General features: G+C 39.9%; 1 protein-coding gene across 1 annotated transcript; it reads left to right on the top strand.

Moving 5' to 3' along the window:
• The first annotated feature begins 16,975 nt into the window (after nt 1-16,975).
• LOC138898873 (uncharacterized) lies at nt 16,976-17,947 on the top strand. Its single transcript, XM_070184979.1, has 3 exons — nt 16,976-17,251; nt 17,345-17,680; nt 17,795-17,947. The coding sequence occupies exons 1-3, from the start codon at nt 16,976-16,978 to the stop codon at nt 17,945-17,947; spliced, it is 765 nt and encodes a 254-aa protein (XP_070041080.1).
• Nucleotides 17,948-27,822: the final 9,875 nt, after the last annotated feature.

Here is a 27,822-nt window from a genome sequence, read left to right as displayed (position 1 = left end):
CTTAAGATTGTTATTCCCGTCAATATTGCTGTATTTGTAAATAATAATTCTGCAAATTATAAGTTAAAGTAATGAAACAATAATAATAAATTCGAGCCCACTGAATTCACAGTGTTTCCTTAAGGAATTTAATCCCCTCCTACTATCCAAGGTAATGGATTATTTCCTCCCAGGATAGAACGAATAACACACTAGTGTAGCGGTACTTCAAACCCCAGTGTTTCAGCGAACACAAAGTTCGGTAGCAAATCACACTTACAGTTGCTTTGTTTGAAGTTAAAAACAATGCAGAATGAAAGGAGTATAAACTCAGAAAATCGTATGGAAATGCTGAGAGGAAGGAGTGCAATGTATAGCCAATTTGTTGAGCGAATTGTGTGTTGTGTGTTGAGTATCTTTCTTCAACATCTGCTGCACATATATATAACAGCAGAATGTTGAAGAAGACCAAACGTCCACCCTCCATGGTGGAGCAAGCATTACATGTTTGTGGAGCAAGCACTTCATGTTTGTGGAGCAAGCACATTCATGGTGTGGAGCAAGCACATTCATGGTGGGAAGACCATTATCCGGCTGCCAAATGATCAATACACGGATTGGAAAATATACATTACAAATACGGATAATCTTATGTTAATATTTACTATTAACAAATAAATTTGGTCCAAAAAATTAATCAATCAATCGATCATTTGACCAAATCCAAATCCAAATCCAAATCCGAAGCCGAAGCCGAAGTCGAAGCTGAAGCTGAAGCCGTAGCCGTAGCCGAGCCGAGCGAGCAACGACGACGACGGCGCGAGGCTTTCTTTCTTCTTAACTCTTTAAGATCTACAAGAAGAGCAATTATATATATACCCACCAAAAATATCTTCCTCTTCCAATATGGGACAATGTCTCATTGTTAAGAGGGGGAAATTTAAATTTTACTCAAAATTTCATTTTCCCTCCATTTCCCATTCACCCTCATTTTAAGAATATTCATCTTAAAATAAAACCTCAATAATGTGTACTTGTTTGGAGTCAAAATTAGTAGTTGAAAAAGTTTAAATATTTTTCTGTGACAGATGTATCTAGAATGTATCTCACATGTATATTCACACACAAATATACATAAATATACAGAGGATACATATGATTTACATTTGATACATATGAAATACATAAATGATACATGGGATATACATTTAATCTTCTTTCATGTTTATATTCTACTTCGAATTTGACTCAAATATCACTTTAAACCACCTCAAAATCTTCTTCAAATCGTCCCAACATTGAGATTCAGGCTTTTTAAGATGTACATGTATAGGGTAAAATTGACTTATATTAAATGGCCGAATGATGGTGCGACACGTGAAACCGACGATATGCAGAAGATAAATCGAGTAATAACCAGTACCGGGAACAACAAGTGCAATTGGTATCGGACGGAGCCCGAAGGGAGCACAATCAACGTGAGAAGATCGAATGATTGCCATCGAAAGACATTTAATGAGAAAATATTCCTGGCATTAAATGGGCAGCCGTTTCAGAGAATATTTGCATTCATTGCGTACCATTACATACTCTTCAATGGCTCCCTTTATTGTCATTTAAGAGAGGCTCGATCCTAGGATCTTATTTTCCTAGGTCTAGCTATAAATAGTAGGCTCAACAGCCATTGCAAGGACATAAATTTTTTGGCAAAGCTTATCCCACATTATGTTCTCAAGCTAAACAAAATAACTTTACTTTCTGTCTTACATTGCTCTTATTTCTGTCCTCGGAGGCATTGCTACCGGAGCCAGACTTGTCATTTCTTTCGATTCTAGTCGCTAAGTCTTACTTCTAATCTAAATTATTTTATCATTTTGGATCAAATCAGTTCGATTGTCTACAAATCACGTAACAAATTCAACTGTACTGTTTTACGGATAAATAATTTAGCGCCCACAGTGAGGCTTAGACAACTGCATAATTGAGTTGATCCTTGCGTGTATTGATAACTTGTTTGATTCTTTGTTTCTTAGAAAATAATCAAAAGTGGCAGCTAACGATGTTAACATCACGCACAATGTTGAGGGATATGAGGACCTACCTCAACATGAGGATTCAATCAGTGACACCCGCAACAAGGGGGACGAGGCAACCCCGGTCCGTGGAAGACAGTACGCCCGACATGTATGGGAGCTAACTCCCGATGATGCGGAAGAAGAACACGCTGTGGAAATAATAAGGATCTTGGGAGAGCAACAAAAGGTCGACATGGGTAATCTCTCAAGGCAGGACCAGGTCATGACAAAATTGAAGCAAGGGTTGTCGGGCGCTTCTAACAATGCAAGCGGAAGAGGCCCGGCTCCGCCCTGCGTTCCTGCAAATCAGACGACTCAAAGAGTTGATAATAATACCCCTAGGGGTGAGGCTGACCTTGATAGAGCTGTGGGGAACTGGTAGCCGATTCGATAACGACAACAATAATGATCCCTTCAAAACCGAACTCATGAGATTCATGAGGGAGATGAACAAGAGGATGGATCAGAATGCGAAGGAGTTTCACACCTGAATGGACCAGATCCCAGGCGCACCACTAGTTTTGAAGGGCTCAGATTCAAAAAATATTCTCAGTTGCCATTCAAACCGAGCGCAGCACCGGAGTTAGTCCTGAAGAGATTCAAGATGCCGGACATACTAAAATACAATGGGACCTCAGACCCTCAGGAGCACATCACAACTTATACAATGGCTGTGAATGGGAACGATTAACATGAGATCAAATCGGTTCTACTGAAAAAGATTGGAGAAACTCTCACGAAAGGGGCCTTAACATGGTATTCGCTTTTACCCAAACATTCTATTGATTCATTTGAAATGCTCGCAGATTCGTTCATTAAGGCGCATGCCAGGGCCAGAAAGGTCCAAGCCAGGAAGGCGAACATACCCAGGATTGCACAGGGTAAGTCTGAATTGCTGTGGGAGTTCGTTATTAGATTCCAGAACAAGAGGATGCTGCTACCGACCGTACCGTACCAGATGAATGGGCAGCAGATGCATTCACTAAGGGTTTGAACCACTGGCATGGCACCACTGGGCAACTAGCAGTGGCCACAAGACAAAGGGTAAAGGACCAAGATCAAGGGTGAGAAGTGGAGGGGGTCAAGGCCTTCACAAAAGTAGCAATCTGTTGTGCATGAGCCTCTCTGTCTTTTCTCAGCTCTTCCCTATGCTGCTTGATTTCCTTCTGCAGTTCATCATTGTCCTCCCCAAGCTTAACATTTTATTCCAAGGCCAACTTCAACCTTTTAGAAAACTCAACAGCCCTCTTGCTCCCAGGAAAAATAGTAGTACCAGTTGGACCTCTAGCCGATCTCACCATAGCCACACTGTCTGAGTGTGACTATATCTAGAACATCATTGTGATTGCTAAATTGTAGCTCGGACAGGGAAATATTGAGCTACTCAAATAGCTCGGTCAACATGAAGTCATATGGCATAACATGGTTGGGCTTAGACGTGTTTGCAGGCCATACCATGTGCTGGATCATCAAACTAGGAAAGTTGATGGCCCTGCTTGTGTCCAGCAACTCCATCACAACCATGTCACGCATGGTGGCCTCATGCCTTCTCTCAGACCTCTATAGAATGCAAGAATTCACAAAATGGAACAATAACTTGTGAAAAGGTGTTGATACCCAATTTTTCCCTCACATTTTTTCAAATAGTATATGTACTTTCAAAATATCATTTTTTGCATCATTACTTAATCTACAAGAGTTATACAAGTATTTTTATAATTTCTTTTAGGCTTTAAAATTAATTTTCTTACATTTAAATTACTTGAATATGAATTAATTACCGCTTAAATTATTTTGTGATGACTTAATCACCCAAAGTTTTCATTTGCATCCACAAATATGTATCATAATATTTTACTTTGTTTTTATATAATTATAGTTGTATTTTAAAGCTATTTTATACAATTATGCAATGATAGCCTATACTTTACAATTAATTGCATTTATCCTTTTGTTCAGGGTCAAAAAATAATTTTTTATATGTTTGTAATCTTCAACTATTATTTTAAAATATTAAGTATCACAAATAGTACTTTTTATATTTATTTAGTTATTTTATTAAATTGTTTTCCCTAATTTCTTTTATTTAAAATCTGGCCCAAAAACTAGGCCAATATTTAAACCAAAAGCTGGCCCAATACTCCCACAACCCAAACCAAGCGTCCCTTTAAGCCAACCCGATCGGACCCCTTCAAATAACCCTCCCCGATTCCCCTCTGATCCTGGCCGTTGATCTCAAATGATCAACGACCCATAATAAACCAACCCCTTTCCTTATATCCCCTCACCGAAACTCTAATCCCATTTTCCCCTCAGCAGCCACCTCTATACTCTCTCAAACCTTCCCCTCACCTCACAAACCCTAGCCGCCTTACTCAAATCACAGCCCCAATCCGATATCACATGGAAATCTTCCATGTTTCCTTTCCTTTCTTGCATACACGGAGATTCTTATCATCTCTTAAGCATTACAATGTGTTTGGTACTGATTTATTTATGGAAGTTCATCAACATGTATTCATTTGACTCCGATTCTATATTATCGCCGTGTTCTTGACTTGATACATTCACCACCAGGTTATATGGGTCTAATTCAGTGAGTTTTTTTTAACTATTTGGTTCTCCATCTTGAACCGGGGTTTACCTAATTTTTCTCCTAATCCGATTCTAAATAGATTCTGCATGCTATTATTTCCTTTATTATGTTTGATCGACCGTGTTTTCTTATTTGTTCATTCAATCTTTCTACTATATAAACCCCTCCCCTAATCCCCTTTAACAGACTTCAATCATTGTTGTTCTCTCATACTCTCACTCACTTGATACTATTCTCAATCTACTGCTCTTGGCCGGTTGAAAGCCAAGGCCGTCGGAACCCTCTAACGACCTCCCTAGTGCGAGCACTGCTCGGAGCTCATTTGAGGCTCTTGTGAACTCTGACGCACTAGGCTTTAGGTCTTCTGGCTGTTTTCTTTGCTGGTGATATTCGAGCTGTTTCTGACACTTAGCCTTCTCTTCTATTTGTTTGTTGAATCTGCAAACTGGTGAGTGTCTTGACTTTTGCAATTCTATCCTCTTTTGCTTGTTTCCATTGCTTCACATATCCATGTTGTTCGAACCAATATGACTCCAATATTATGTTGTAATCATTGGCCGTTTTACCTGTATTATAGCTGTTGTGCAGTTCTGAATTTCCTAGTGTCACAACCTGCCTAATTCTTTAAACTTCTATGTGTTCAGCTTGAATGACTTTGTATCTTTAAGTTTGCTTTGTTGTTCTACTATTTATTATGAGTTTTTCTCACGCCTTGTTTTGGAGTTTTGCATTGAGATTCGTAGGGAATCATCTCTTACCCAAAATTTGCCTTAATGAACTCCTATTGATAACTCATTTATGTGAAATCTGTTTTTATATCTGCTTATATAAACCATAATTGTTGTCGCAATGTTTAACCAAACATGTGGCTTTAAGAATCGTAATGTGGTGTTTAGCAAACTCTATGCTCTTTAGTACTGCCTAGGTTCCTAGTTGAATCCTAATACACTTATTTTTCTGTATTGTTCCTGGTTGACTGGCTTATGTTCTGAAATCTGTCTGCTCTGCTTGACCTTAAGTTGGCAATACCTTCTGCCATGATATTTTTGAACTTGGGAACCTCTGTGTTACACTCAGCACATTTAAGATTCTTATTAGCTGCTATAGACCATGCCTACTTGCTTGTTTACTTCCCATTCTTTGACTATGATTGTGTTAGACCTTCATGCCTTAAATTCCTAGTTTAGAGTCTCTTTTAGGCTAATTCATGCTTTACTATACTCTTGCTGTTCTGAAAACTAAGTGTGTATGCTTACTATATTGACCTAAGTGATATGCCTCCTTAACCCTGCTAATGTTGCACATGCTATACCCTTTCGCTTGTTATGAACCTGTATTGTCAGTCTTTATTCTAAAACGACTCTCTTAAGGTTGTTCTCTATTGATCCTTCAGCTTTCATAATTAGATCCCCTGCATGAAATTGCCTTGAGCTGTTTTTGACCATATTAATGTTTAAAACTTCTTTAGAAGTAGTCTGTTATCATGTGATAATCAATCATGTCCCCTAAACTTGGAAAATGCAAGCATGAACTCGTCTTGTGTGTGTCCTGCCAACATGTCACATGAATTTGTCTATACGTCTTGGTGATAATTAGCTTTACAGTCCTAAGAAATAGGTGTGTGTACTTCCTTCTTTGTTTAGTTAGTTCAACATATAGTCTGTCGCTTGTAATCATGTGTGAATCTTTCGTTTGGGCTTGGTGTCTGTTCTATGTGATGTTGGGCTTGGCTGTTGGATTCAAACTTACTGATGGTCTTATGAGCTGGGTTTTGAGTTTACTGGAGCTGTCGAAGGCCTAGGAAAAGGACTGGGTTATCTGTACTGGGCCTATCATTGGGCCTATAGTTGTCTTCTTCTGCAGCTATTCATATTTAATTTGTATTATTTCATTCGGGCTGTAATAACTTATAATAACGAATGATGGGGAGGTTAATGAAAGGTGCTGAGGTATTCTATTGCTTGCAGAAAAGGGTATAAAATATGACTATAGTGTCTATGTGTTCTATTTGCTATTTTGCTCAGCATGCCTTACATGTTATTTAGTTTAGTATGTTGTACACTAATAGAAAGCATGCCTATAAGAAATCACACACTTCACTTAACTTGTCTAATACTTGTACACCACTCAAAGCATGTTAGTTTAAGCATTTGTTGTACTTGTTTCTCATTGTGCACGTTTAGACAACATGCCAATAGGATGCAATAGAATGTGCTTGGATAGTCTATATACCATGTCTATAAGGATCCAACTAATCAATCAATCAGTCGCTTCTATTGCTTTTAGTATACTGCTCGTTTAGATATCATGACTGTAGGACCTTAATCAATCAATCGACTACTTTCGTTACTTTCATCACACTGCCCCACCTTAGATGACATGCCTCTAGGGATAAAGCATTATAAAATCAATTTCAATTGTCAATTGTTAGAAATCCTGCCTATAGGATACTATCATCTGCCTAAGAAACATGTTTATAAAATCAATATTGTAAACCCTGAGTTTTCGAATAGCCTTACTGCCTCATCGCACGAACAATGTACATGTCATGACTGTAGGTTTGTAATACCTTTAATTTGTGAATTTGTTAGTTTAAATCTGCAACACTGCCTGTACAACGCTAGAAATCAGAATCACATAGAAACTATGCCTATAAGACTTAATGACTCTAATGCGTCTGAAATTGTCTACTGCCTAATTGCCCGCGTGCATTTGTTGTTTATGTGTGGAGGTTAACTTGAGCCTTTAATTGTACTTATATGTAGTCCTACATGTTTTTGAATGTGCGCTAGTTTTATTATTTTGAGCATCCTAAGTAAAGTCTAGAACCACACAAATAGAGGTCCTAAGCCTCCTGGACCATAGGTATGAGACGGGCAGTGCACGCATAGGGTACGACCTAGAATTGAATTAGAGCGCCTTTAGGTAAACAACTTTAACATAGTAATCGGGTAGCAGGAGATGATAGTCTGTGCCCGCTGAATAATATGAGCAACCCCTACCTCAAAGGAGTTGCGAAGTATTATTTATGTTGCACGGGGTGATCCTTTAGGCTAAAAACTTAGGACCCCTCTTTTCTTTATGTATTTGTTATTTATACTTAGTCATTTAACATAGATCAATGTAGTTGTATCTCTGTAGTCATTAAGATTTGTGCTGATTCTCACTTGCCCTAATAAGACTCTTTGACTTTTAAATTTCCCTTTATTTATCTGATCACCTAGTCTAATTACATAATCCACATAGTTTAAAGTTCGGCCAGGACCCACAGTTGTGGACCTCGAAGAGTGCCTAACACCTTCTCTTTGAGGTTATTTGAGCCCTTATCTGTTCTTTGGTGACACAGACTAGTTAAACAGAGTTACTTGCAAGTAGGTGCCCTAACGCACCTCAAAATCGTTAGGTGGCGGCTCTTCTCTTTTAATACCCATTTAAAAGTGTTGTCACACGTCGAAATCTGTTTTCGCAAGAAAACATGTCACAACAACATGGCGTCTCTACTGGGGATTACTTAGTCTCTTACCATAATGAACTTGACTTATGTGGATTACTTTCTTTGTCTTAAACTGCTATTACATGAACATCCCTTTTCCTATTCACCTTTATTTGTTTTAAAACGCTATTATATGCACATCCCTTCCCTTATTCTCCTTTATTTGTTATGACATGTATGATCTCTGTCCATCTCCTTCATCTTGTCTAAGACTGCTATATTATGACTCTCCCATCCCTATTTCCCTACCTGCTTCATTACGTTCTCGCACATTTTTCATGAGCTAAACTGACTTCTCTATTTTGTCTTTCTTTTCTTTTCTCTTCATGTTCACTTTTGCTATTTTATTTACTACTTTTACGTACTTTTATCATTTAAATACTTGGCAATGTGTTATTATTTTTTCATAAAGCATGCTCCGCATCATACTCCACTCATGCCAATTATCAACATAACGACGCTTGATGAGTGTCCGCGCTTTCCTGAAATCACCCTTTTTAAATCGGAAAGGCTTATTTGCGGTAGACTAGTCGATCAGCGGTGCAGTCGACGGTCCTGTGCCTTTCCCTCTCAAGTTGTCCACTTGGGAGTACCAGTCTAGACCCTTCTAGAAACCATACTCCCATTTGAAATGTACATACATCATGCTAAACCTAGTACAGGATGAAGCGTTGTTAATGTAACAACCCGCTAAGATGAACCTTGTTGAAAGTCCGACGGGATTTCCACAATCCCAATGGACACTATCATATTATATACATTACTTGGAGAAAATATGCCAACATATTGATCATTATTGTGTAAGTAGTCAAATTTGGAGGGGGAAAGGGCTAGCCTTTGTTTCTTTACAGGAAATGAAGCACGAAATCCCCAGGCTCGGTATGGTCCAAAACATCCCACCTTTGCTACTTGACTGGTGGAAAGACCTTGCTCGTTGTGACAAAAATCATGTGAGGAGAGTACTTCGTGACCTGCCATCTTTGATGAACATTCGACCAAATAGGGAGCTGATCGAGGCCGCCACCATGTTCTGGGACGAGAAAAGAGCTTTTTTCTGATTTGGCAATATAGAAATGACTCCTCTCCTAGAAAAAATAGGAGGTTTTTTCAAGTTGCTATGGGATAGTCCGGGATTACTGGTACCAGAGAATCGCACTCCCCGCGGTTTCCTGAAAATGTTGGGTTTTAAGAAGAATGATGAATTGCCCTGTCTAAAGAAATCATACATCCCTTTTGAGTTTCTTTACGAGCGTTATGGGCATAGCAAGTCATATCGTCTTCATCATGATGAACTAGCCATTACTTCCTTGAGATGGGTGCACCGCCGGGTTTATGTGCTCATTGTCTGCTTTTTGGGGTTGTTGATATTTCCAATGAAAGGAGGAAGTATTCATACTCGCTAAGCCATGGTCGTCGGGACCTTAATGGATGACATCGAGGGACAAACTTACATTATCATCCCCATGACCTTAGCTGAGATGTACCGCGCTCTAGATCGGTGCAAGCAAGAATTCAAACACTTTGAGGGTTGTTATCTATTGCTACAAGTCTGGCTGCTGGAACACTTTCAGAGGGGTGAGTATCGTCAACAACTTCTGCAAAGGCCACTAAATGACTACATAGCCAACCATCACCCAAAGAAAATGATGTTTATTTCAGACAGGTTTGCAAAGCCTGGAAATGCTGTAAGTTGGGTGCGTTTCTTCAGCAATCTGACAGACGAGAATGTGCATTGGATGTTTGAATAGTTTTCTAGTAGTGAGTTCATCATCAGATAGAAGGGGGCTACTCACTTGGTGCTGATCGGGCTGCAAGGTATCTACCTTTATGCTCCTATAAGGTAATGAGACAAGCTGGAAGAAAACAAGTCATACCTTGGGTTTCCAATATGGTCTAGTACAAGGCAGATTTCAAGGGAGATGTCATTCCGTTTAAGTTCAAAGCGAAACACATGTGGAACCAAAAGATCATTGTGGAAGGAGAAACTATTGAGCCAGACAGGTATCACACCGGTCATATGTACTACTATCTGTCATGGCTGGAAGACGACGTAGCGGGGGACATCAAGCCAGGAGTTAATCTGAAGGATATGATCATAGATGAAGTGGCTGAGGCACATGTTAAGTACAAGAGGCTACGCAAAATGGTGTCCGAGTCCGAAGCTATAAATCTAGAGCAACACAAAGTGAACATGGAGGCGATAAGGGAATGGAAGGAGATTGCCACTAAGTTAACAGAAAGATTGGAATACTTGGGACAAGGAATGATTGAGCTAGAAGGGAAGATGAGAAAGAGACTCTCGGATTGTCAAGGCATGGATGACGACGAAGGAGGAAATCTGGAAAAGCTTATTTACTTTTGAATATGCGCGATCTGGGAAACCTAATTGATGGGGTAAAAAAAGCGAAGCATGGAGAAGGTCCATCAGGGAGCCAGTAGATTAGGAGATGATGTTCTTTACTGCATTCTAGCTTAGATTAGATTTCGATGTAACAAGGCTAAATGCCGTTAGTGACTTTATTATTATTGTCGATTTAGTGAAAGTTTGTTTTGGCTCATTTTCGCATTAATGAAATGAAGCAAATATTGGCACCAATTTTCTCCAAGTCTATGTGTTGCTTAGGCCTACCTCAGGCATAATGGGGTCCCCAAGTTAGGACGCGAATTATTGCATGACTTTGCGAAACATGTTTAAATTTGCGAACACTCTTTTATTTCACCTTACTGACTTGGTTATCTTTTGCTTTTTTCTTTCTTTTCGATTACTCCCCTTCCCAAAGGTTGGTTCGTGCATACTGGCATCATCAACATACCACACTAGATCCAGAGGCCCTCCACCTCCTCTTCCACCGAGCGACCCAAAAAGCAAAAGCAAGGGCAAAGGGAAAATGGATGATTTAAGTGGTATCCGGAAAGACAACGTTACTGTGGCGGAAAATGTTGAAACTTCAGATGGAACGAGTACTTCGGGGCAGAATGAGTTGATCTTATATTTGGAGCAGAAAATACTGGAACTACAGGGCGAGCTTGAGCAGGTCCGAAATTTGGCAAACCTCTCCCTTACTCTCAATGTTCCCGACATCAACCAACAAAACTGGACTACCCAGAACCAAACACCACCAGAAAACGCACAAAATCAGAATCCACCACCCATAGTTTTGAATCTTCCCGCACAACACCAGTATCATAATTCCGCACCCCCCAGAACCTTAACCCACCACTAGTGCAAACCACTCAAAAACATCACCATTATACAGCTTAATACCCGCAAACCACCACTTATCACACTCCCTAAAATGCACCACAACCTACTCTCGATCCCTAAAACTCGACCAACGACCACCCGTATACCCAATTTCCAGGAACTCATCAAAGCAATTCGATATATGTGGAAACCTTACCCCATACCCCGCAACAAACCCTATACATACTTGAACCAATTTTGAAGGACCTAATCATTAGAAACATGGCAGAGGAACTCAAGAAGCTCACATAGAGAGCCCAGAGTGTTGAAGGTGGGAAAGGCGTTGAAGGTCTAAACTATGAAGACCTGTATATTCAACCGGATGTGGAACTGCCGGAGGGTTACAAACCTCCCAAGTTCGAAATATTCGATGGTACTGGTGATTTGAAGGTGCATCTGAGAACATACTGTGACAAGCTTGTAGGATTGGGTAAGAATGAACAAATCTGCATAAAACTATTCATGCAAAGACTTACAGGAGACTCTTTGTCTTGGTATATCATTCAAAACCCAAAGAAGTGGGTTAATTGGGTGAATATGGCATCAGATTTCATGGATAGATTTAGGTTCAACACGGAAAATGCGTCGGACATTTTCTACATTCAGAACCTCAAGAAGAAGCCGACAAAAACCTTCCGCGAGTATGCTACTCGTTGGAAATCAGAGGCCGTAAAGGTAAGTCCAGCACTTGAAGAAGAATAAATGAACAAGTTCTTTGTTAGGGCTCAAGATCCGCAGTATTACGAAAGGTTGATGGTCATCGAAAATCACAAGTTCTTCGACATTATCAAATTAGGGGAAAGAATAGAAGAAGGAATCAAGAGTGAGATGGTAACTAATTTCGAGGTACTACAAGCCATGAATAAAGCCTTGCAATCCAGAGGTATCTCAAAGAAGAAGGAAGTGGGTGTCGTGATGGTACCCCACTGCCCTAAGTCTCCCATCACATACCAAATACCTCCACCAATATATCAACCCTCACCACCAAAATACCAATACCCTGCCACCACCTACCATACTTACAACACTCAACTTGCATATTACCATTCACCTTTACCCCCCCCCCCAACCAAAACTACCCAAAGCCAGGTCTAAATTTCGACCGCAGACCACCTAGATAATATACCCCAATTGCTGAACCCATAGCCCAACTGTATGAGAGACTAAAGACTGCCGGCTATGTCACTCCCATTCCTGCTGTTGTTCTGGAAAATCCCTCCCAATGGATCAACCCTAACAAAATATGTGCTTATCATTCAGGCATGAAGGGTCATATCATTGAGGAGTGCCGCACGTTGAAAGACAAGATTCAGACGCTGATCGACACTAAGGTTATACAAGCAAAGGAAGCTGCACCAAATGTTCACAACAACCCTCTCCCGGATCACAGAGGTGAGGGAGTGAACGTGATAGAAACTGATGAGAAGTGGGATCAGGAAGGGTCCATTGGACTCATTCAAGAGGAAGATGCTCCTAAAACATCTCCGGTCACCCACACGCCAGTTTTGGTACAAACCCAGGAGCCATTTGAAGTTGAGGTAGCTACACCCTTCACTATAATGACAGCTCCCACACCATCTTACAAGTCTGATGCCATCCCGTGGGATTATGTTGCGGAAGCAAGGAGAAAGGGAAAAGCCAAAATGGAAGAAACAAGTGCCACACAAGGTATGACTAGGACTGGTAGAGTTTACACACCTGAGAATCGGGGAGGAACGAGAAAGGAAGCTGTACCTAAGCCACCTGTTATTGAGACTGGCACTGGCAATCTCTGGAGAAAGAGACAAGCAAGGGAGTACTCCGTTGTTGACCACCTGAACAAGACTCCTGCTAAGATATCCATCTTATCACTGTTGCAAAATTCATACGCGCACAAGAATGCTTTGATGAAGGTGTTAAGTGGAGCTTATGTACCTGCCGGCATCACTAGTGGAGAGATGGCTAACATGGTCGGACAGGTACTGGAGAGCCACAAAATCACTTTCCACGAAGATGAGGTACCACCAGAAGGACTGAGTCACAACAGGGCGTTGCATATCACAGTGCAATTCGAGGATTAGTTCATCTCCAAGGTCTTAATAGATGGAGGTTCGAGTCTAAACATATGCCTACTGACCACTCTAAAGATATTGGATAAAGGCCTGCATGAGATACGAATGGAAAGCATGAATGTGAAGGTGTTCGATGGATCTCAGAGAGCCATTATCGAAGAAATCAACCTCGATCTACAGATGGGTCCAACTTGGTTTGATGTTGAGTTCCAAGTGCTAGATATATCTGCTACTTACAATTTATTATTGGGACAGCCATGGATACATGCAGCCGATGAAGTGGCTTCAACTCTGAACCAGGCTGTGAAGTTTGAGTGGAATCATCAGGAGGTGATCATTCATGGAGATTGAAGCAACCCCATCTACACCAATCAGACCGTTCCAGTTATTGAGAATAGGAGGAAGTTGGGCAGAGAAACATATCACCACATTGAACATGTGAACGCAATTGAAAATGATCGATGGTGGAGCAAGAAGATAGAAAGTATATTGTTGTGGATGGGATATGAACCAGGCAAGGGTCTTGGCAAAAAGCTTTAGGGGATCACCAAACCCGTACAACCATAGTATCATGGCACGACCTTTGGACTCGGATATGAATATACATGGCAAGAATATGAGGATTGGACACTGCCATGGCGTACCCCTTATTATCCACTGGAACAACCCGTACCACCGCTTCACTAGACATTCCATCAAGCCAACATGATGTGGGGAACCGAAGAAGATGAGGTTTTGGCCAGTATGAGGAAGCTGTTTTTAGATGAAGAAGACATGGACTGCAGTGCAATTGTTGAGGAGGAGGAGGAGGAAGACCTTACCATTTAGACAATGGAAGAGGGAGTTGTTCTCAAAAACTAGACCGTTGCACCGTCCCGGGCTCGCCGAGTTCCTGGGTAGCCTGAAAAATTAGCATGAATTATTTTCAAATAGTTTTAAGCATTTAAGACATTTTCAGTATTTTGTTTTGAAATAATTACTCGAGCCATCGAGTCGTACTTGTTGACATTTTAAAGCTTTAATGCATTACTGATTTTCATATTTATTATTACCTTTCTACATTCTTTTCAACATAATTATTACATATCCCGAAGAACCTACGACAATGACATGTAATGAGACAACACAACATAAGGATAGTGATTTGGAAGATCTAGAGGATGATATAATACCTGAGGAAATCATCAAAGAATTAGAGGATTTTGAAAACAAACCGAAGTCTAATTTGGAAGAAACTAAGGCCGTTAACTTAGGGGATTCTGAATGAGTAAAGGAAATTCGTATAAGCATTCATCTATCACCGTCAGAGAAAGAAGAGTCTATTAGGTTCCTAATGGAGTATGAGGACATCTTTGCATGGTCCTACGACGATATAGCTGGCTTGAGCACATCCATAGTAGCTCACAAGCTACCCATCGATCCCATGTGTCCACCGGTAAAGCAAAAGCTCAAAAAGTTAAAGCCAGATATGAGTATGAAGATAAAATAGGAGGTCACCAAGAAAATCAAAACCAAGGTTCTCTGAGTGGTCGAATACCCGACCTGGTTAGCCAACATTGTGCCAGTTCTGAAGAAAGATGGGAAAGTTAGAGTATGTGTCAATTTTCGAGATCTGAACAGAGCAAGTCCTAAGGATGATTTTCCACTGCCCAACATACACATACTGATTGACAACTGCGCTAAGCATGAACTCCAATCCTTTGTGGATTGCTTCACAGGATACCACTAGATTTCAATGGATGAAGAGGATGCCGAAACGACCGCCTTTATCAGACCATGGGGAATATATTGTTACAAAATGATGCCATTTGGTTTAAAGAATGCTGGGGCCACCTACATGAGAGCCATGACGACTATCTTCCACGACATGATACACAAGGAAATAGAGGTGTACGTGGATGACGTCATCATCAACTCTAAAAGGAGTCCAAATCATATAGCAGACCTGAAGAAATTTTTCGACCGACTTCGAAAATACAACTTGAAGTTGAACCCTAGAAATGTGCCTTCGGAGTCCCTACTGGAAAGTTATTAGGTTTCATCGTCAGTCGCCGAGGTATCCAGTTAGACCCGTTAATAATCTAAGCTATCCAGGACTTGCCACCGCCAAAGAATAAGAAAGATGTGATGAGTTTTCTAGGGCGCCTCAATTATATCAGTCGTTTTATAGCACAATCAACGGTGATATGTGAGCGAATATTCAGAATGCTGAGGAAAGATGCTGTAACAAGCTGGACTAAAGAATGCCAGAAAGCCTTCGATAAAATCAAGGAGTATTTATCTAAACCGCCCGTGTTGGTCCCAACAGAACCATGAAGACCTCTACTGCTTTATCTGTCTTTGTTGAAAGGAGCCTTTTGTTGTGTTCTAGGACAACATGATGAAATTGGAAGGAATGAGCAGGTGATATATTATCTGAACAAGAAGTTCACGCCTTACGAAGCTCGATACTCTTTATTGGAATGCACCTGCTGTGCTTTGAGATGGATATCCCAGAAATTGAGACATTATTTCTGTGCGTATACTATATATATCATATCAAGGATGGATCCACTAAAATATATCTTTCAGAAACCTATGCCTACTAGTAAGTTAGCAAAGTGGAAGATATTACTAAGTGAGTTCAACATCGTCTATGTAACTCAGAAGGCGGTCAAAGGGAAAGCATTGGCGGATCACTTAGCAGAAAATCCCGTAGACGGAGAATACAAACCATTGAAAATGTATTTTCCCGACGAGGAGGTATCGTTTGTAGGAGAAGATATTACCGAGGCATACGATGGTTGGAGGATGTTCTTCGACGGAGCATCAAACTTCAAAGGAGTGGGTATCAGAGCTATCTTAGTATCAGAAACCGGTCAGCACTATCTGGTATCCACAAAACTCAGGTTTCCGTGCACCAACAATATGGCGGAATATGAGGCTTGCATCCTGGGACTCAGATTGGCTATTGAGATGAACGTTCAGGAGTTGCTAGTAATCAGAGGTTCAGATCTATTTGTGCACCAGGTTCAAGGAGAATGGGTTACGAAAAACATCAAAATATTTCCATACTTGCACTGTGTACAAGAGCAGATCAAGAGATTCATAAAGATAGAGTTCAAGCATGTTCCAAGGATTCAGAATGAGTTTGCAGATGCATTAGCCACATTATCTTCTATGATACAACACCTAGACAAGAATATCATCGATCCTATCCCAATAGGAATTCATAAGCAACCATCTTATTGAGCTCATGTTGAAGAAGAAGCTGACGGAAATCCGTAGTTCCACGACATCATAGAATACTTTAAAAAGGGAGAATATCCAGAGCACGCTACATATACTCAGAAGCGCACGGTTCGAAGATTGGTCAACCATTTTTTTCGAATCAGAGTAATTCTGTATAGAACTCCTGATTTGGGATTATTGCGATGCGTCAATGCCAAGGAGGCATCTAGATTGCTCTAAGAAATACATGCCATAAATTACAGACCCCACATGAATGGTTTTGTTCTGGCCAAGAAGATATTAACAACAGGATATTTCTCGATGACCATGGAAACAAACTACATCAAATATGTTCAAAAGTGTCACCAATGCCAGATACATGCTGATATGATACGAGTGCCGCCTAACGAACTTAATGCAGCGAGTTTGCCCTGGCGTCTCTCTGCTTGGGGTATGGATGTCATCAGACCAATTGAACCCGCTGCTTCAAACGGACATATATTCATTCTGGTGGCTATAGACTACTTCATGAAATGGGTTAAGGCCGCATCCTATAAGGCTGTAACTAAGAAGATCGTAGAAGATTTTGTTCGGGACCACATCGTTTGCTGATTTGGAGTACCTGAGTCAATCATTACTGATAATGTCGCCAATCTCAACAGTGACTTGATGAAATCTATGTGTGAAACATTCAAGATCAAGCATCAGAACTCTACAGCATATAGGCCGCAAATGAATGGAGTCGTAGAAGCCACCAACAAGAACATCAAGAAGATATTGAGGAAAATGGTAGACAATTACAAACAATGGAATGAGAAGCTACAGTTTGATTTGCTCGAGTATCGCACCATAGTTCGTACATCCACTAGGGCAACTCCCTATATACTGGTTTACGGTACTGAAGCTGTTATTCCCGTCAGAGTAGAAATCCCTTCCTTTAGAGTCATACAGGAAGCCGAGGTCAGCGACGCAGAATGGGTACACAGCCGATATGAACAACTAGCTCTCATTGATGGAAAAAGAATGAACACAGTATGTCACGGCCAACTCTACCAGAATAGAATGGCAAGAGCTTTCAACAAAAAGGTTAGGTCAAGGTAATTCACACTAGGGCAATTGGTACTAAAACGGATCTTCCCAAAGCAGGATGAAGCAAAGGGGAAATTCTCGCCCAGCTGGCAAGGCCCTTACATTGTTCACCGAGTATTAACCGAAGGAGCACTTATACTTGCAGAAATGGATGGAGAGATTTGGCCAAAACCTATCAATTCGGACGCAGTCAAGAGATACTACGTTTAAGATTATGTTTGCACTTTCTATTTGATGTAACTGAACTACGCTTGACCTGATTCTCATTTAAGAGAGGATATATAGGCAGCCATGTGGGTTCAGTCACATCATAATAAAATCTTCATTTCCCCTATGGTCAGAAATAGGGGCAAGAATACGAGTTTTCCTGATCTCATCATGTTTGGAACCGCCAAGAAATGTATCGTCAGAAGTACGCATTTAAACTGGGGCAAAATTTTGAGGGGGGTCCTTAAAATTCCGAGGTAAGGAGGTTTTGATATCTCAAAAGCGTGTCACAGTCATCAATTCAACAAAATTATTTGCTCTCATGTATTATCACATATTTCAAACAACTACGTTTTTATAAACAATTTATCAAATGCATGTTTTTCGAAAATTGTATTTCTATAACAGCCAGACGTTACCGGGGGTAACTCAAGCAGGGCCTCCAGACAAAAGCAAAGGCGAAGCAAGGAATTGAGAGCACGAACCAACCTTTCCCCCGCAAAACTCATGACTTTTCTTTGAATGCAGGCACAATGAACATAACAGGAACGTCCGCAAATACATCCACACATCAAGATCACTATCTTCACATCGACAAAGGGCGCCAAACGCAAACACATCAAGCTAAGAAATGCTTTATTCTCTTGCATTTAGCTATTTGCTTTTCTTGCATAGGGCTAAGCACTACCCTCATCATCACATAAGGCTAAGCACTGCCTTTCCTTGCGTGAGACTAAGCACTATCTCCACTCCTTCTACACTCCTTGCATAGGGCTAAACACAGCCCTCACATTGCATAAGTCTAAGCACTACCTTTATTTGCATGAGACTAAACACTATCTCTATTATTTTCATGAGACTAAGCAGTGTCTCCCCTATTGTATAAGGTTAAGCACTACCTTTATTTGCATGAGACTAAACACTGTCTCCATTCTTTGCATGAGACTAAGCGTTGTCTCCACTATTGCATAAGTCAAAGCACTGCCTTTCTTTGCATGAGACTAAACACTGTCTCCATTTCTTGCATAAGGCTAAGCATTGCCTCTATTATTGCATAAGACTAAGCACTACCTTTTATTGCATCAGACTAAGCAATGTCTCCATTTTTTAAACACTGTCTCCACTATTGCATAAGGCTAAACACTGCCTTTCTTTGCATGAGACTAAACACTATCTCCATTCTTTGCATGAGTCTAAGCATTGCCCCCATTATTGCATAAGGCTAAACACTGCCTTTCCTTGCATGAGACTAAGCGCTGTCTCTATTCTTTAAGCACTATCTCCACTATTGCATAAGGCTAAGCACTGCCTTTCTTTGCATGAGACTAAACATTGTCTCCATTCCTTGCATGAGGCTAAGCATTGCCTCCATTATTGCATAAGTCAAGGAATTGCCTTTCCTTGCATGAGACTAAACATTGTCTCCGCTTTTCACATCGGGCTAAGCACTGCCCTCATCTCGCACAAGACTAAACCGTGACTCGTTGCATTCTCACATATGACTAAACATTATCTGTTTCCTCTCTCAAATGATCGATGTCGCCGTATCTTTGCATCTCATGGTCTGAAACATCGCCATATTTTTTGAAGGCATCATAGTCTGAGAGCATCATCCTCATAGCTCGAAGACATCATACCATGGCCAGAGGATCTCTCAAAATTGCATATCATTATTCAAAGGCGTCATGGTCCAGAGGCACCATATTCATGGCCCGAGAACACCATTCCATGTCCGGTGAATCCCTTGTCATAAACTTCATGGCCCAGGACATCATGGTCTAAGGATATCATTCTCATCTTCCGAAGGCGACCTTCATGGTCCAAAGGGAATTTGCATCATGTGTAAATTGTCGCAATAACCTATATATATTTGCATGCACCATATTTTAAGTTTTGCAGGTAACTCGGGAGGTAACCATTCTATAAACAGGAGCAATTCTTGCTCCGATTTTCATTCACAACGTTCACATCCTTTGATCACCTAAAATATAACCGATGATCAACAATTGATTACCCTTTATTCTATAACCGTTCAAATATTTGCCTGATATATCCGTAACATTCAAATTCGCATTCATATCTCCTATATGTCACTTACGACACTATCCTACCCAAAAGATCCTTTTCGGAGCATATGACCACTCTTATAACAAATCTATCGGTTTCATTCGCCGTTGGATCCAGAACTACACATAGCCTGATTCCCGTAACACCAGGGATGTGTAGGTAACTCAAGAACTAGGGTTCATCCCCCATTTTTTCAAATTAACATCATTCCTCACTCAATTCGGACAAAACTGGTCATCATTTTCTTTACCCGACAACTCTTTCATCATTCCCGGATAAAGAGGGGCAGCTGTTGATACCCAATTTTGCCCTCATATTTTTTCAAATAGTATATATACTTTCAAAATATCATATTTTGCATCATTATTTAATCCACAAGAGTTATACAAGTATTTTTATAATTGTTTTTAGGCTTTAAAATTGATTTTCTTACATTTAAATTACTTGAATATGCATTAATTACTCCTTAAATAATTTTGTGATGACTTAATCACCCAAAGTTTTCATTTGCATCCACAAATATGTCTCATAATATTTTACCTTATTTTTATTTAATTATAGTTGTATTTTAAAGCTATTTAATACAATTTTGCAATGATAGCTTATACTTTACAATTAATTGCATTTATCATTTTGTTCAGGGTCAAAAAATAATTTTTTATATTTTGTAATCTTCAATTATTATTTTAAAATATTAAGTCTCACAAATAGTAATTTTTGTATTTATTTAGTTAATTTATTAAACTAGTTTCCCCCAATTTCTTTTATTTAAAATTTGGCCCAAAAACTAGGCCAATATTTAAACCAAAAGCTGGCCCAATACTCCCACAACCCAAACCAAGCGTCCCTTTAATCCAACACGGTCGGACCCCTTCAAATATCTCGCCCCGATTCCCCTTTGATCCTGGCCGTTGATCTCAAATGATCAACGACCCATAATAAACCAACCCCTTTCCTTATATCCCCTCATCTAAACCCTAATCCCATTTTCCTCTCAGCAAGCGCCTCTATACTCTCTCAAACCCTCCCCTCACCTTACAAACCTTAGCCGCCTCACTCAAATCATAGCCCCAATCCGATATCACATGGAAATCTTCCATGTTTCCTTTCCTTTCTTGCATACACGAAGATTCTTACCATCTCTTAAGCATTACAATGTGTTTGGTACTGATTTATTTATGGAAGTTCATCAACAGGCATTCATTCGACTCCGATTTTGTATTATCGCTATGTTCTTGACTTGATACATTCACCACCAGGTTATATGGGTCTGATTCAGTGAAACTTTTTAACTATTTGGCTCTCCATCTTGAACTAGGGTTTACCTAATTTTTCTCCTTATCCGATTCAAAATCTATTCTGCATGCTATTATCTCTTTTATTATGTTTGATCGACCGTGTTTCCTTATTTATTTGTTCAATTTTACTACTATATAAACCCCTCCCCTAATCCCCTTTATCGGACTTCAATCACCGTTGTTCTCTCATACTCTCACACACTCGATACTATTCTGAATCTACTACTCTTGGCCGGCTGAAAGCCAAGGACGTCAGAACTGTCACGCCCCGAACACGGGGAGCGCGACCGACGCTCAACTGAGTGAACCCAGTCAAGCAAGCCTGTTAGATACTTTCTACCCAAACTTACTTATGAATAAATATAATACATATTTTCGTCAATTATACAATAAAGAGATCATGTGTACAATACCAATTCATTACCACTAGTTGCTTCATTTTAAAGTCCTCAAAATATTACATTGCACATCCATAGTTTAGAAGTGGAACATGTGATACATTTACAACATCATTAGTTTGAACTTCCCAATACCAATGTACAAGCCACACCATGTCCATGGAGCCTCTAACAGGTACAAAAGAGTACAAGGATAATGCCGGCAACAAGGCCCCGACTATACCTCAAACACAATACATGAGAAAACAAAAGGTACATAACCCTGGTATAAAATGGGGTTCACCAAGAAGCTGAGATGAGGGTATACTGCTGTCACTGATCGATGCCGCCTGCTATGGAACCACCTGCATCCATTAAAAGATGCAACGCCCCCGACAAAAGGGACGTGACTATATGTGGAATAGTACTCGTATGAAAGGCAGCCAGAACAACATACAAAAATATGGTAACACAAATAAGAGACATTTAACGTGCACCAATAGACTACGAAACGTCCCATAAAATCAAATATCAAGCCTTATTATACTTGCATCATTCTAAACTTCTTTTAGGATCAATTGAGCCATATGAACCATACATGGAATACATAGTATAATTTAATTGAAACAACATGTACAAACAAGGCCAACGAAAGTGGCACCTATTGTCTGCATTAATAATACGTCTCACTATACCGTCCATATCCCTCTCTTATTTTACGCCCATACATTTCATAGATTGTTCTTAGTAATCACATATCATATTATACACCTATGCGTTTCATAGACCGTCCGTGGTGTTTATTCATATCGTACAGCTATACATTTCATACACAATACACCTAGGCATTCATAGACCGTCCATAGGATTCCATATGCAATGCACCTATGCATTTCATAGACTGTCTACAGTATTTCATATCACAATATACCTATGCATTTCATAGACCTTCCATAGGGTTCATAACACAATATACCTATGCATTTCATAGACCGTCCATAGGATTCATAACACAATATACCTATGCATTTCATAGACCGTCCATAAGGTTCCATATACAATGCACCTATGCGTTTCATAGACCATCCACAGAATTTCATATCACAATATACCTATGCGTTTCATAGACCGTCCATAGGGTTCATAACATACTATACATATGCATTTCATAGACCGTCAATAGGGTTTTCATAAAATATCACTATGCACATAATCATATATAAACTCAAGCGACATGACTAACGCTACTTTTAAGGTCGTAAGTTCCCGGATCATTGGAACACTTCATGTTTATGCTCATCATGGAGAAACATAGTTCTTTACATTAACACATACATGGCAAATCATTAGTAGATTTCAACGGTCTAATTTACTTTCTTATGGTTGATCATCATTAAGAATAAGATGTCTCTTTTACACTTCATTATATACCTCTTTGTCATCTTAGGTCACTAGCAAAGTTCATGATTCTTGTTTTGGCAACGACCACAGTTCACGTTCATACTACCACTTACTTGTACTAGTCACGGTTGATCATAGGACACTAATGACATTATTATATAAAGGACTTTCAGCACATTTCATATTCTTTTACGCGTCTTTTCATTTCATTGGCACTAGTGGCCACAAATGTATTATCATTCTTGGCACGTCGGCCGTATTTCATAATTCATGTTCACCCCTATCACTTTCACACTTCCTCATGGATTATCAACAACAAAGCATCTCTAAATCATGATTTTTAGTTCACATATGAGCAAATAAGATATCTTAGGCACATTGAGATTTCTTCAACAATTTGGCATGATAGCTAGCAATTGAGACATAATTGAATTCATAATATTTCGACACATGGTCATATTTAAATACAATCTCGGAGGATAAGACAGTAGGATAAGAGCATTCAGAACACATTTTGAACATATATCTTTCGACACAGAGTTTGTTTGGAATAGTCAAGCTTATAAAAAACAACTCGGAACATGATATATAAGAGCTTGAGCCAATCATAATTACAACTTACGAGGACATCATGGATTCGATTCTACAAGAGGAGTTTAGCCAACATACCTTGCTTTGAGCCTTTTAATTTACTACAACATTCCGGGAATCTTAGCCACTTCGATCTATTTAGAGATATAGCAAAATTGAATACAAATTAGGAAGGAGTTCATAGTTCTATCTCACTTGAGCATTTTATCAATCACTAGGTATGCAAATTACACTACAAGGTTCGTCCACAAGATTTCCTTCACACCACAACTAATTCAACACCAAAACCACCCAAGATTGTTCAATAACTTCCCCACAATCCCTACTAGCTCATGCATGTGATAAATAACAATTCCCACACCCAAAAATCATACTCCCAAATTACCCATCTCATACCCAAACTTGAAATTGAAGACTAGGGTCTGAATCTTACCTCTTAGATGAAGATCTTGTGGTTGGCTTCCTTGATTCTTGAAGACTGGTACAAGAGTGGATGATTAGAATATTAGGTTTCCTCTTTCTCTCTCTAAAACACTCTTACCTATCTCTAAAATTACCAGATGAATGCCCTAAAGGTTATTTATCAAAATGGGATCGAGAATAAAAATCAGAAAAATAAAGCTCTGAAACACAAATCTGCGGTATCATAGTGACCACAGAATGGATATGCGGTCCGCAAATCGGCCGCACAATTGGTGCCCCTGAACTGGAAAATACGGGTTGGGTCTGTGGTAGTTTTCCAGCCCGCAGACCTATTCTGCGGTTGCATAATGCACCGCAGACCTATTCTGCGGTCGCATAATGCACCACAGACTTTCCTCCAAACTTGCCCAATTACGGTTTCACTCTACGGCCATTCTGCGGCCCGCAGAGTGATTTTGCGATTGCATAGTGGGTCGCAGAAATGTCTTTTTCTGCCAAAACATTTTTCTCTACAATCCTCAAACACGTAAACCTACCTCGGCTCCTCGAAACCTTAAATTCTTTTACGAAATTTATGGGGCCTTACATTCTTCCCCACTTAGGATCATTCGTCCTCGAATGAGGGTCAAAATCCGTCATTAGCATTCAATGTGACTTAGCTACTATAACACACACCAACAGTTCCAAATTTTTTACTAACTCCCTAAATTCCCAAAATTTTTGCCAGAGTCTCCTTGTAACTAGGCCTATCCACCTATTAGAGAATCTCATAAACCAATCCTAACAACATATAGATAACACCACATTGTACCACAGACTTGAAAACAACACTAACCATGACATCCTAGGCATTATATTATAAGTTAGAGCATTTGCATACGCTGTACAAGTTTGGACCCCACTCATAGTGTTATATCCCGCATTTCGTATGTAAAGGTTTCGTCATAAGTTAATCGACGTAGACTCGGGGATCAGATTATCTTGAGGTTATATGCATTTATGCTACTTATAACAAGCGATAAGTAAGTGTCGTGAAGTATAAAGGGTAAATGAATCAAATAAAATGAGTTTCGTTGAAGGTTGTCGGTTTGGGATAAAATACAGTCCGAGCCATAATACCCGGTATTTATAGACTATTTCCATACAAGGTACCCCATGACCACAATAGTAGGGTACGTAAAGTTTATTAAAAATGAGTAGTATTTTAAATAATTTGACATAATTCTTAATTATGAGGATTATTGGTTAATGGGGGAAATTAATAAACTTGGGATAAGCTTAACCCCTCCCCAACGTGGCAGCACCCCCCTTTCCCAATTTATGACTATTGAAAGAGACTTAAAGGTGTCACACTTTGAAAAGTTATGTGACACCAAGCTTAATTATGTGGGGCCTACCTAAAAGTAATGATAACATTTATAATCTCTTAAGAAAGGATTTCAAGGAAAGTAACATTCTTTCTAAGAGTTTCAGCCAAGATTCCTTACACAATAATGTTATTTCTATCTTTTAAGAAAGAGTTCAACAAAGATAATTTTCCAAATAGCAACGTTATTGCTAAGTTCTTAAGGAAAAGCTTCAGCCAAGTTTATCTTTGCATAGCAACGTTATTGCTTCGGGTATTTCATACGAATTGTTTCCTATTTCGATCTCGGTGTTACGTGTTTCATCGCGATTGGCGTGTGTTAGAAGGATTGTCTAGAGGATCGGCTCAGGTATGTTAAGGCCATCCCTTCTTTCTTTTTGGCATGATCCAAATGATATAAGTGAAACGAGCAAAATACGCAAATTTTATAAATGACTCTATTCATAGGAGTATTAGAGGTGCCTATGTTCTTGAATTCCCATGTATCTTATTATCACATCTTCTGTTCATGGGTCTCAGAAAATACGTAGTTGACAAAGTTTGTCCGAAAGGTATATTGATCATATTAACATATTTTTATGTATTTCATTCATTTATACATGCACATTGACCCATGACCATATGGCATATATGTACTTATATGTATGTGGGATATGGAAAAAGGTTACGATATTATATACGCACTACCATCTGATCAGCTGGTATATGTGGATGATTTTGCCCACAATGGCCGAGATGATATGATGGGATGCCCTCAGAGGCTTGATGATGTTATGTACACCTATACCTATGCATGACACGACATTTATATGCACGTCCAGGACATTATAAATGTTTCAGGATTTACAAAGTGATTTAGACTTACAGTCGGAATTCTTTATTCCATGTTTCATCTATGTCTGTTATGTACTGATTTTTATGCCTTACATACAAGTACATTATTTGTACTGATTCCCTATTTCTTGGGGCCTGTGTTTCATGCCCACAGGTCCAGGTAGACAAGATGACGGTCCCCCTTCTTAGGATACTTGATCAGCGAGAGTTGGTACGCTCCATTTGATCCGGAGTGGCTTTGGATTTTGGTACGATAGGTTTGTTTACATATATGGGTATGACGGGGCCCAGTCCCGTCCTTGTATAGTTATATATTCTGTTAGAGGTCTGTATACACTCATGTATAGTTGGGTAGTATGTGGCCTTGTCAGCTTCCAGTTTTGGATAGGTAGTTGTCTATAGCAGCCTTGTCGGCTCGCCCTACGTATCTCGCACGTATATGTACATATGTATTTTGGGAAGATTTCCCTCATGTATATTATTCTCGTAATTCAGCAGATGTTATTCATGTTTACATCTTATACGCAAGCTCAGTGGTGTTCAACAGGTAGGACTCTGGCACTCATCGCGGCCTATCAATTTGGGTCGTGACAAAAGCAGTATCAGAGCAGTTCTGTCCTAGAGTTGTCTATAAACCGTGTCTAGTAAAGTCTTGTTTATGGGTATGTTGTGCACCACACTTATAGATAGGAGGCTACAGGACATATAGGATGTTGTCCTCTCTTCTTATCTTAGATCGTGCGATATAAGAATTCATGTTCTTAACGATATGTTACGTTTTCAGCGATGCCTCCGAAGACTATGGCCGCCTAGAAGGGAAAGTTAATGGATGGTGAGACTACTAGTCGAGCGCCACGAGTTATCAGGGCTCGGGGAGAGTCTCATAGTGAGATTCCACCTCAGACTTCACATACCCCGCCCTCTCTAGAAGAGCTCCAAGGGGCACCAGCTCCAGCGCCCATCCCTGTACGTCCAGCTCCTCAGCCAGATGTACTGGGTTAGGAGATGAGAGATGCTATTCAGCTATTAACTCGATTAGTAGCCGCACAGGTTCGGCGTCAGAAGGTAGGAATTGGTCATGCAGATAGGTCCGTCAGTGCGAGGGTTTGTGATTTCATTAATTTGGACCCCCCGATATTCACTGGGGCAGATCCAAACGAAGACCCTCAAGTATTTATCGATAGAATGCAAAGGACTTTGAGGGTAATGAAGGCCACTGCGACTGAGTCAGTTGAGCTAGCTTCCTATAGACTTCAGGATGTTGCAGTTAATTGGTACAAGTCTTGGGAGTTGTCCAGAGGTGAGGATGCCCCTCCAACAGTATGGCCGGAGTTTACAGAGGCTTTTCTTCATTATTATCTGCAAACAGAGCTTAGACGGGCCAGAGTTGATAGGTTCTTGACCCTTCGGCAGGGTAACATGAGTGTTTGAGAGTACAGTCTTCAGTTTGATTCGTTGGTTAGGTATGCTCCCACTATTGTATCTAAGATGGAGTATCGGATTCACCGGTTCGTGATGGGG

Source organism: Nicotiana tomentosiformis, chromosome 9 (assembly GCF_000390325.3).
Source record: "Nicotiana tomentosiformis chromosome 9, ASM39032v3, whole genome shotgun sequence".
Classification (NCBI taxonomy): Eukaryota; Viridiplantae; Streptophyta; class Magnoliopsida; order Solanales; family Solanaceae; genus Nicotiana; species Nicotiana tomentosiformis.
The sequence above is the reverse complement of the archived record's forward strand: the minus strand, read 5'-3'. Positions and strand labels throughout refer to the sequence as shown.

Bases quoted from the DNA above. Each gene is read 5' to 3' on its own strand.
- LOC138898873 (XM_070184979.1), top strand. From the start codon at position 16,976: ATGGAAACAAACTACATCAAATATGTTCAAAAGTGTCACCAATGCCAG. The intron at 17,252-17,344 runs GTTTGCTGATTT...GAAACATTCAAG, and splicing joins ATTTTGTTCGGGACCACATC to ATCAAGCATCAGAACTCTAC. The intron at 17,681-17,794 runs GTATGTCACGGC...TTCCCAAAGCAG, and splicing joins ATGGAAAAAGAATGAACACA to GATGAAGCAAAGGGGAAATT.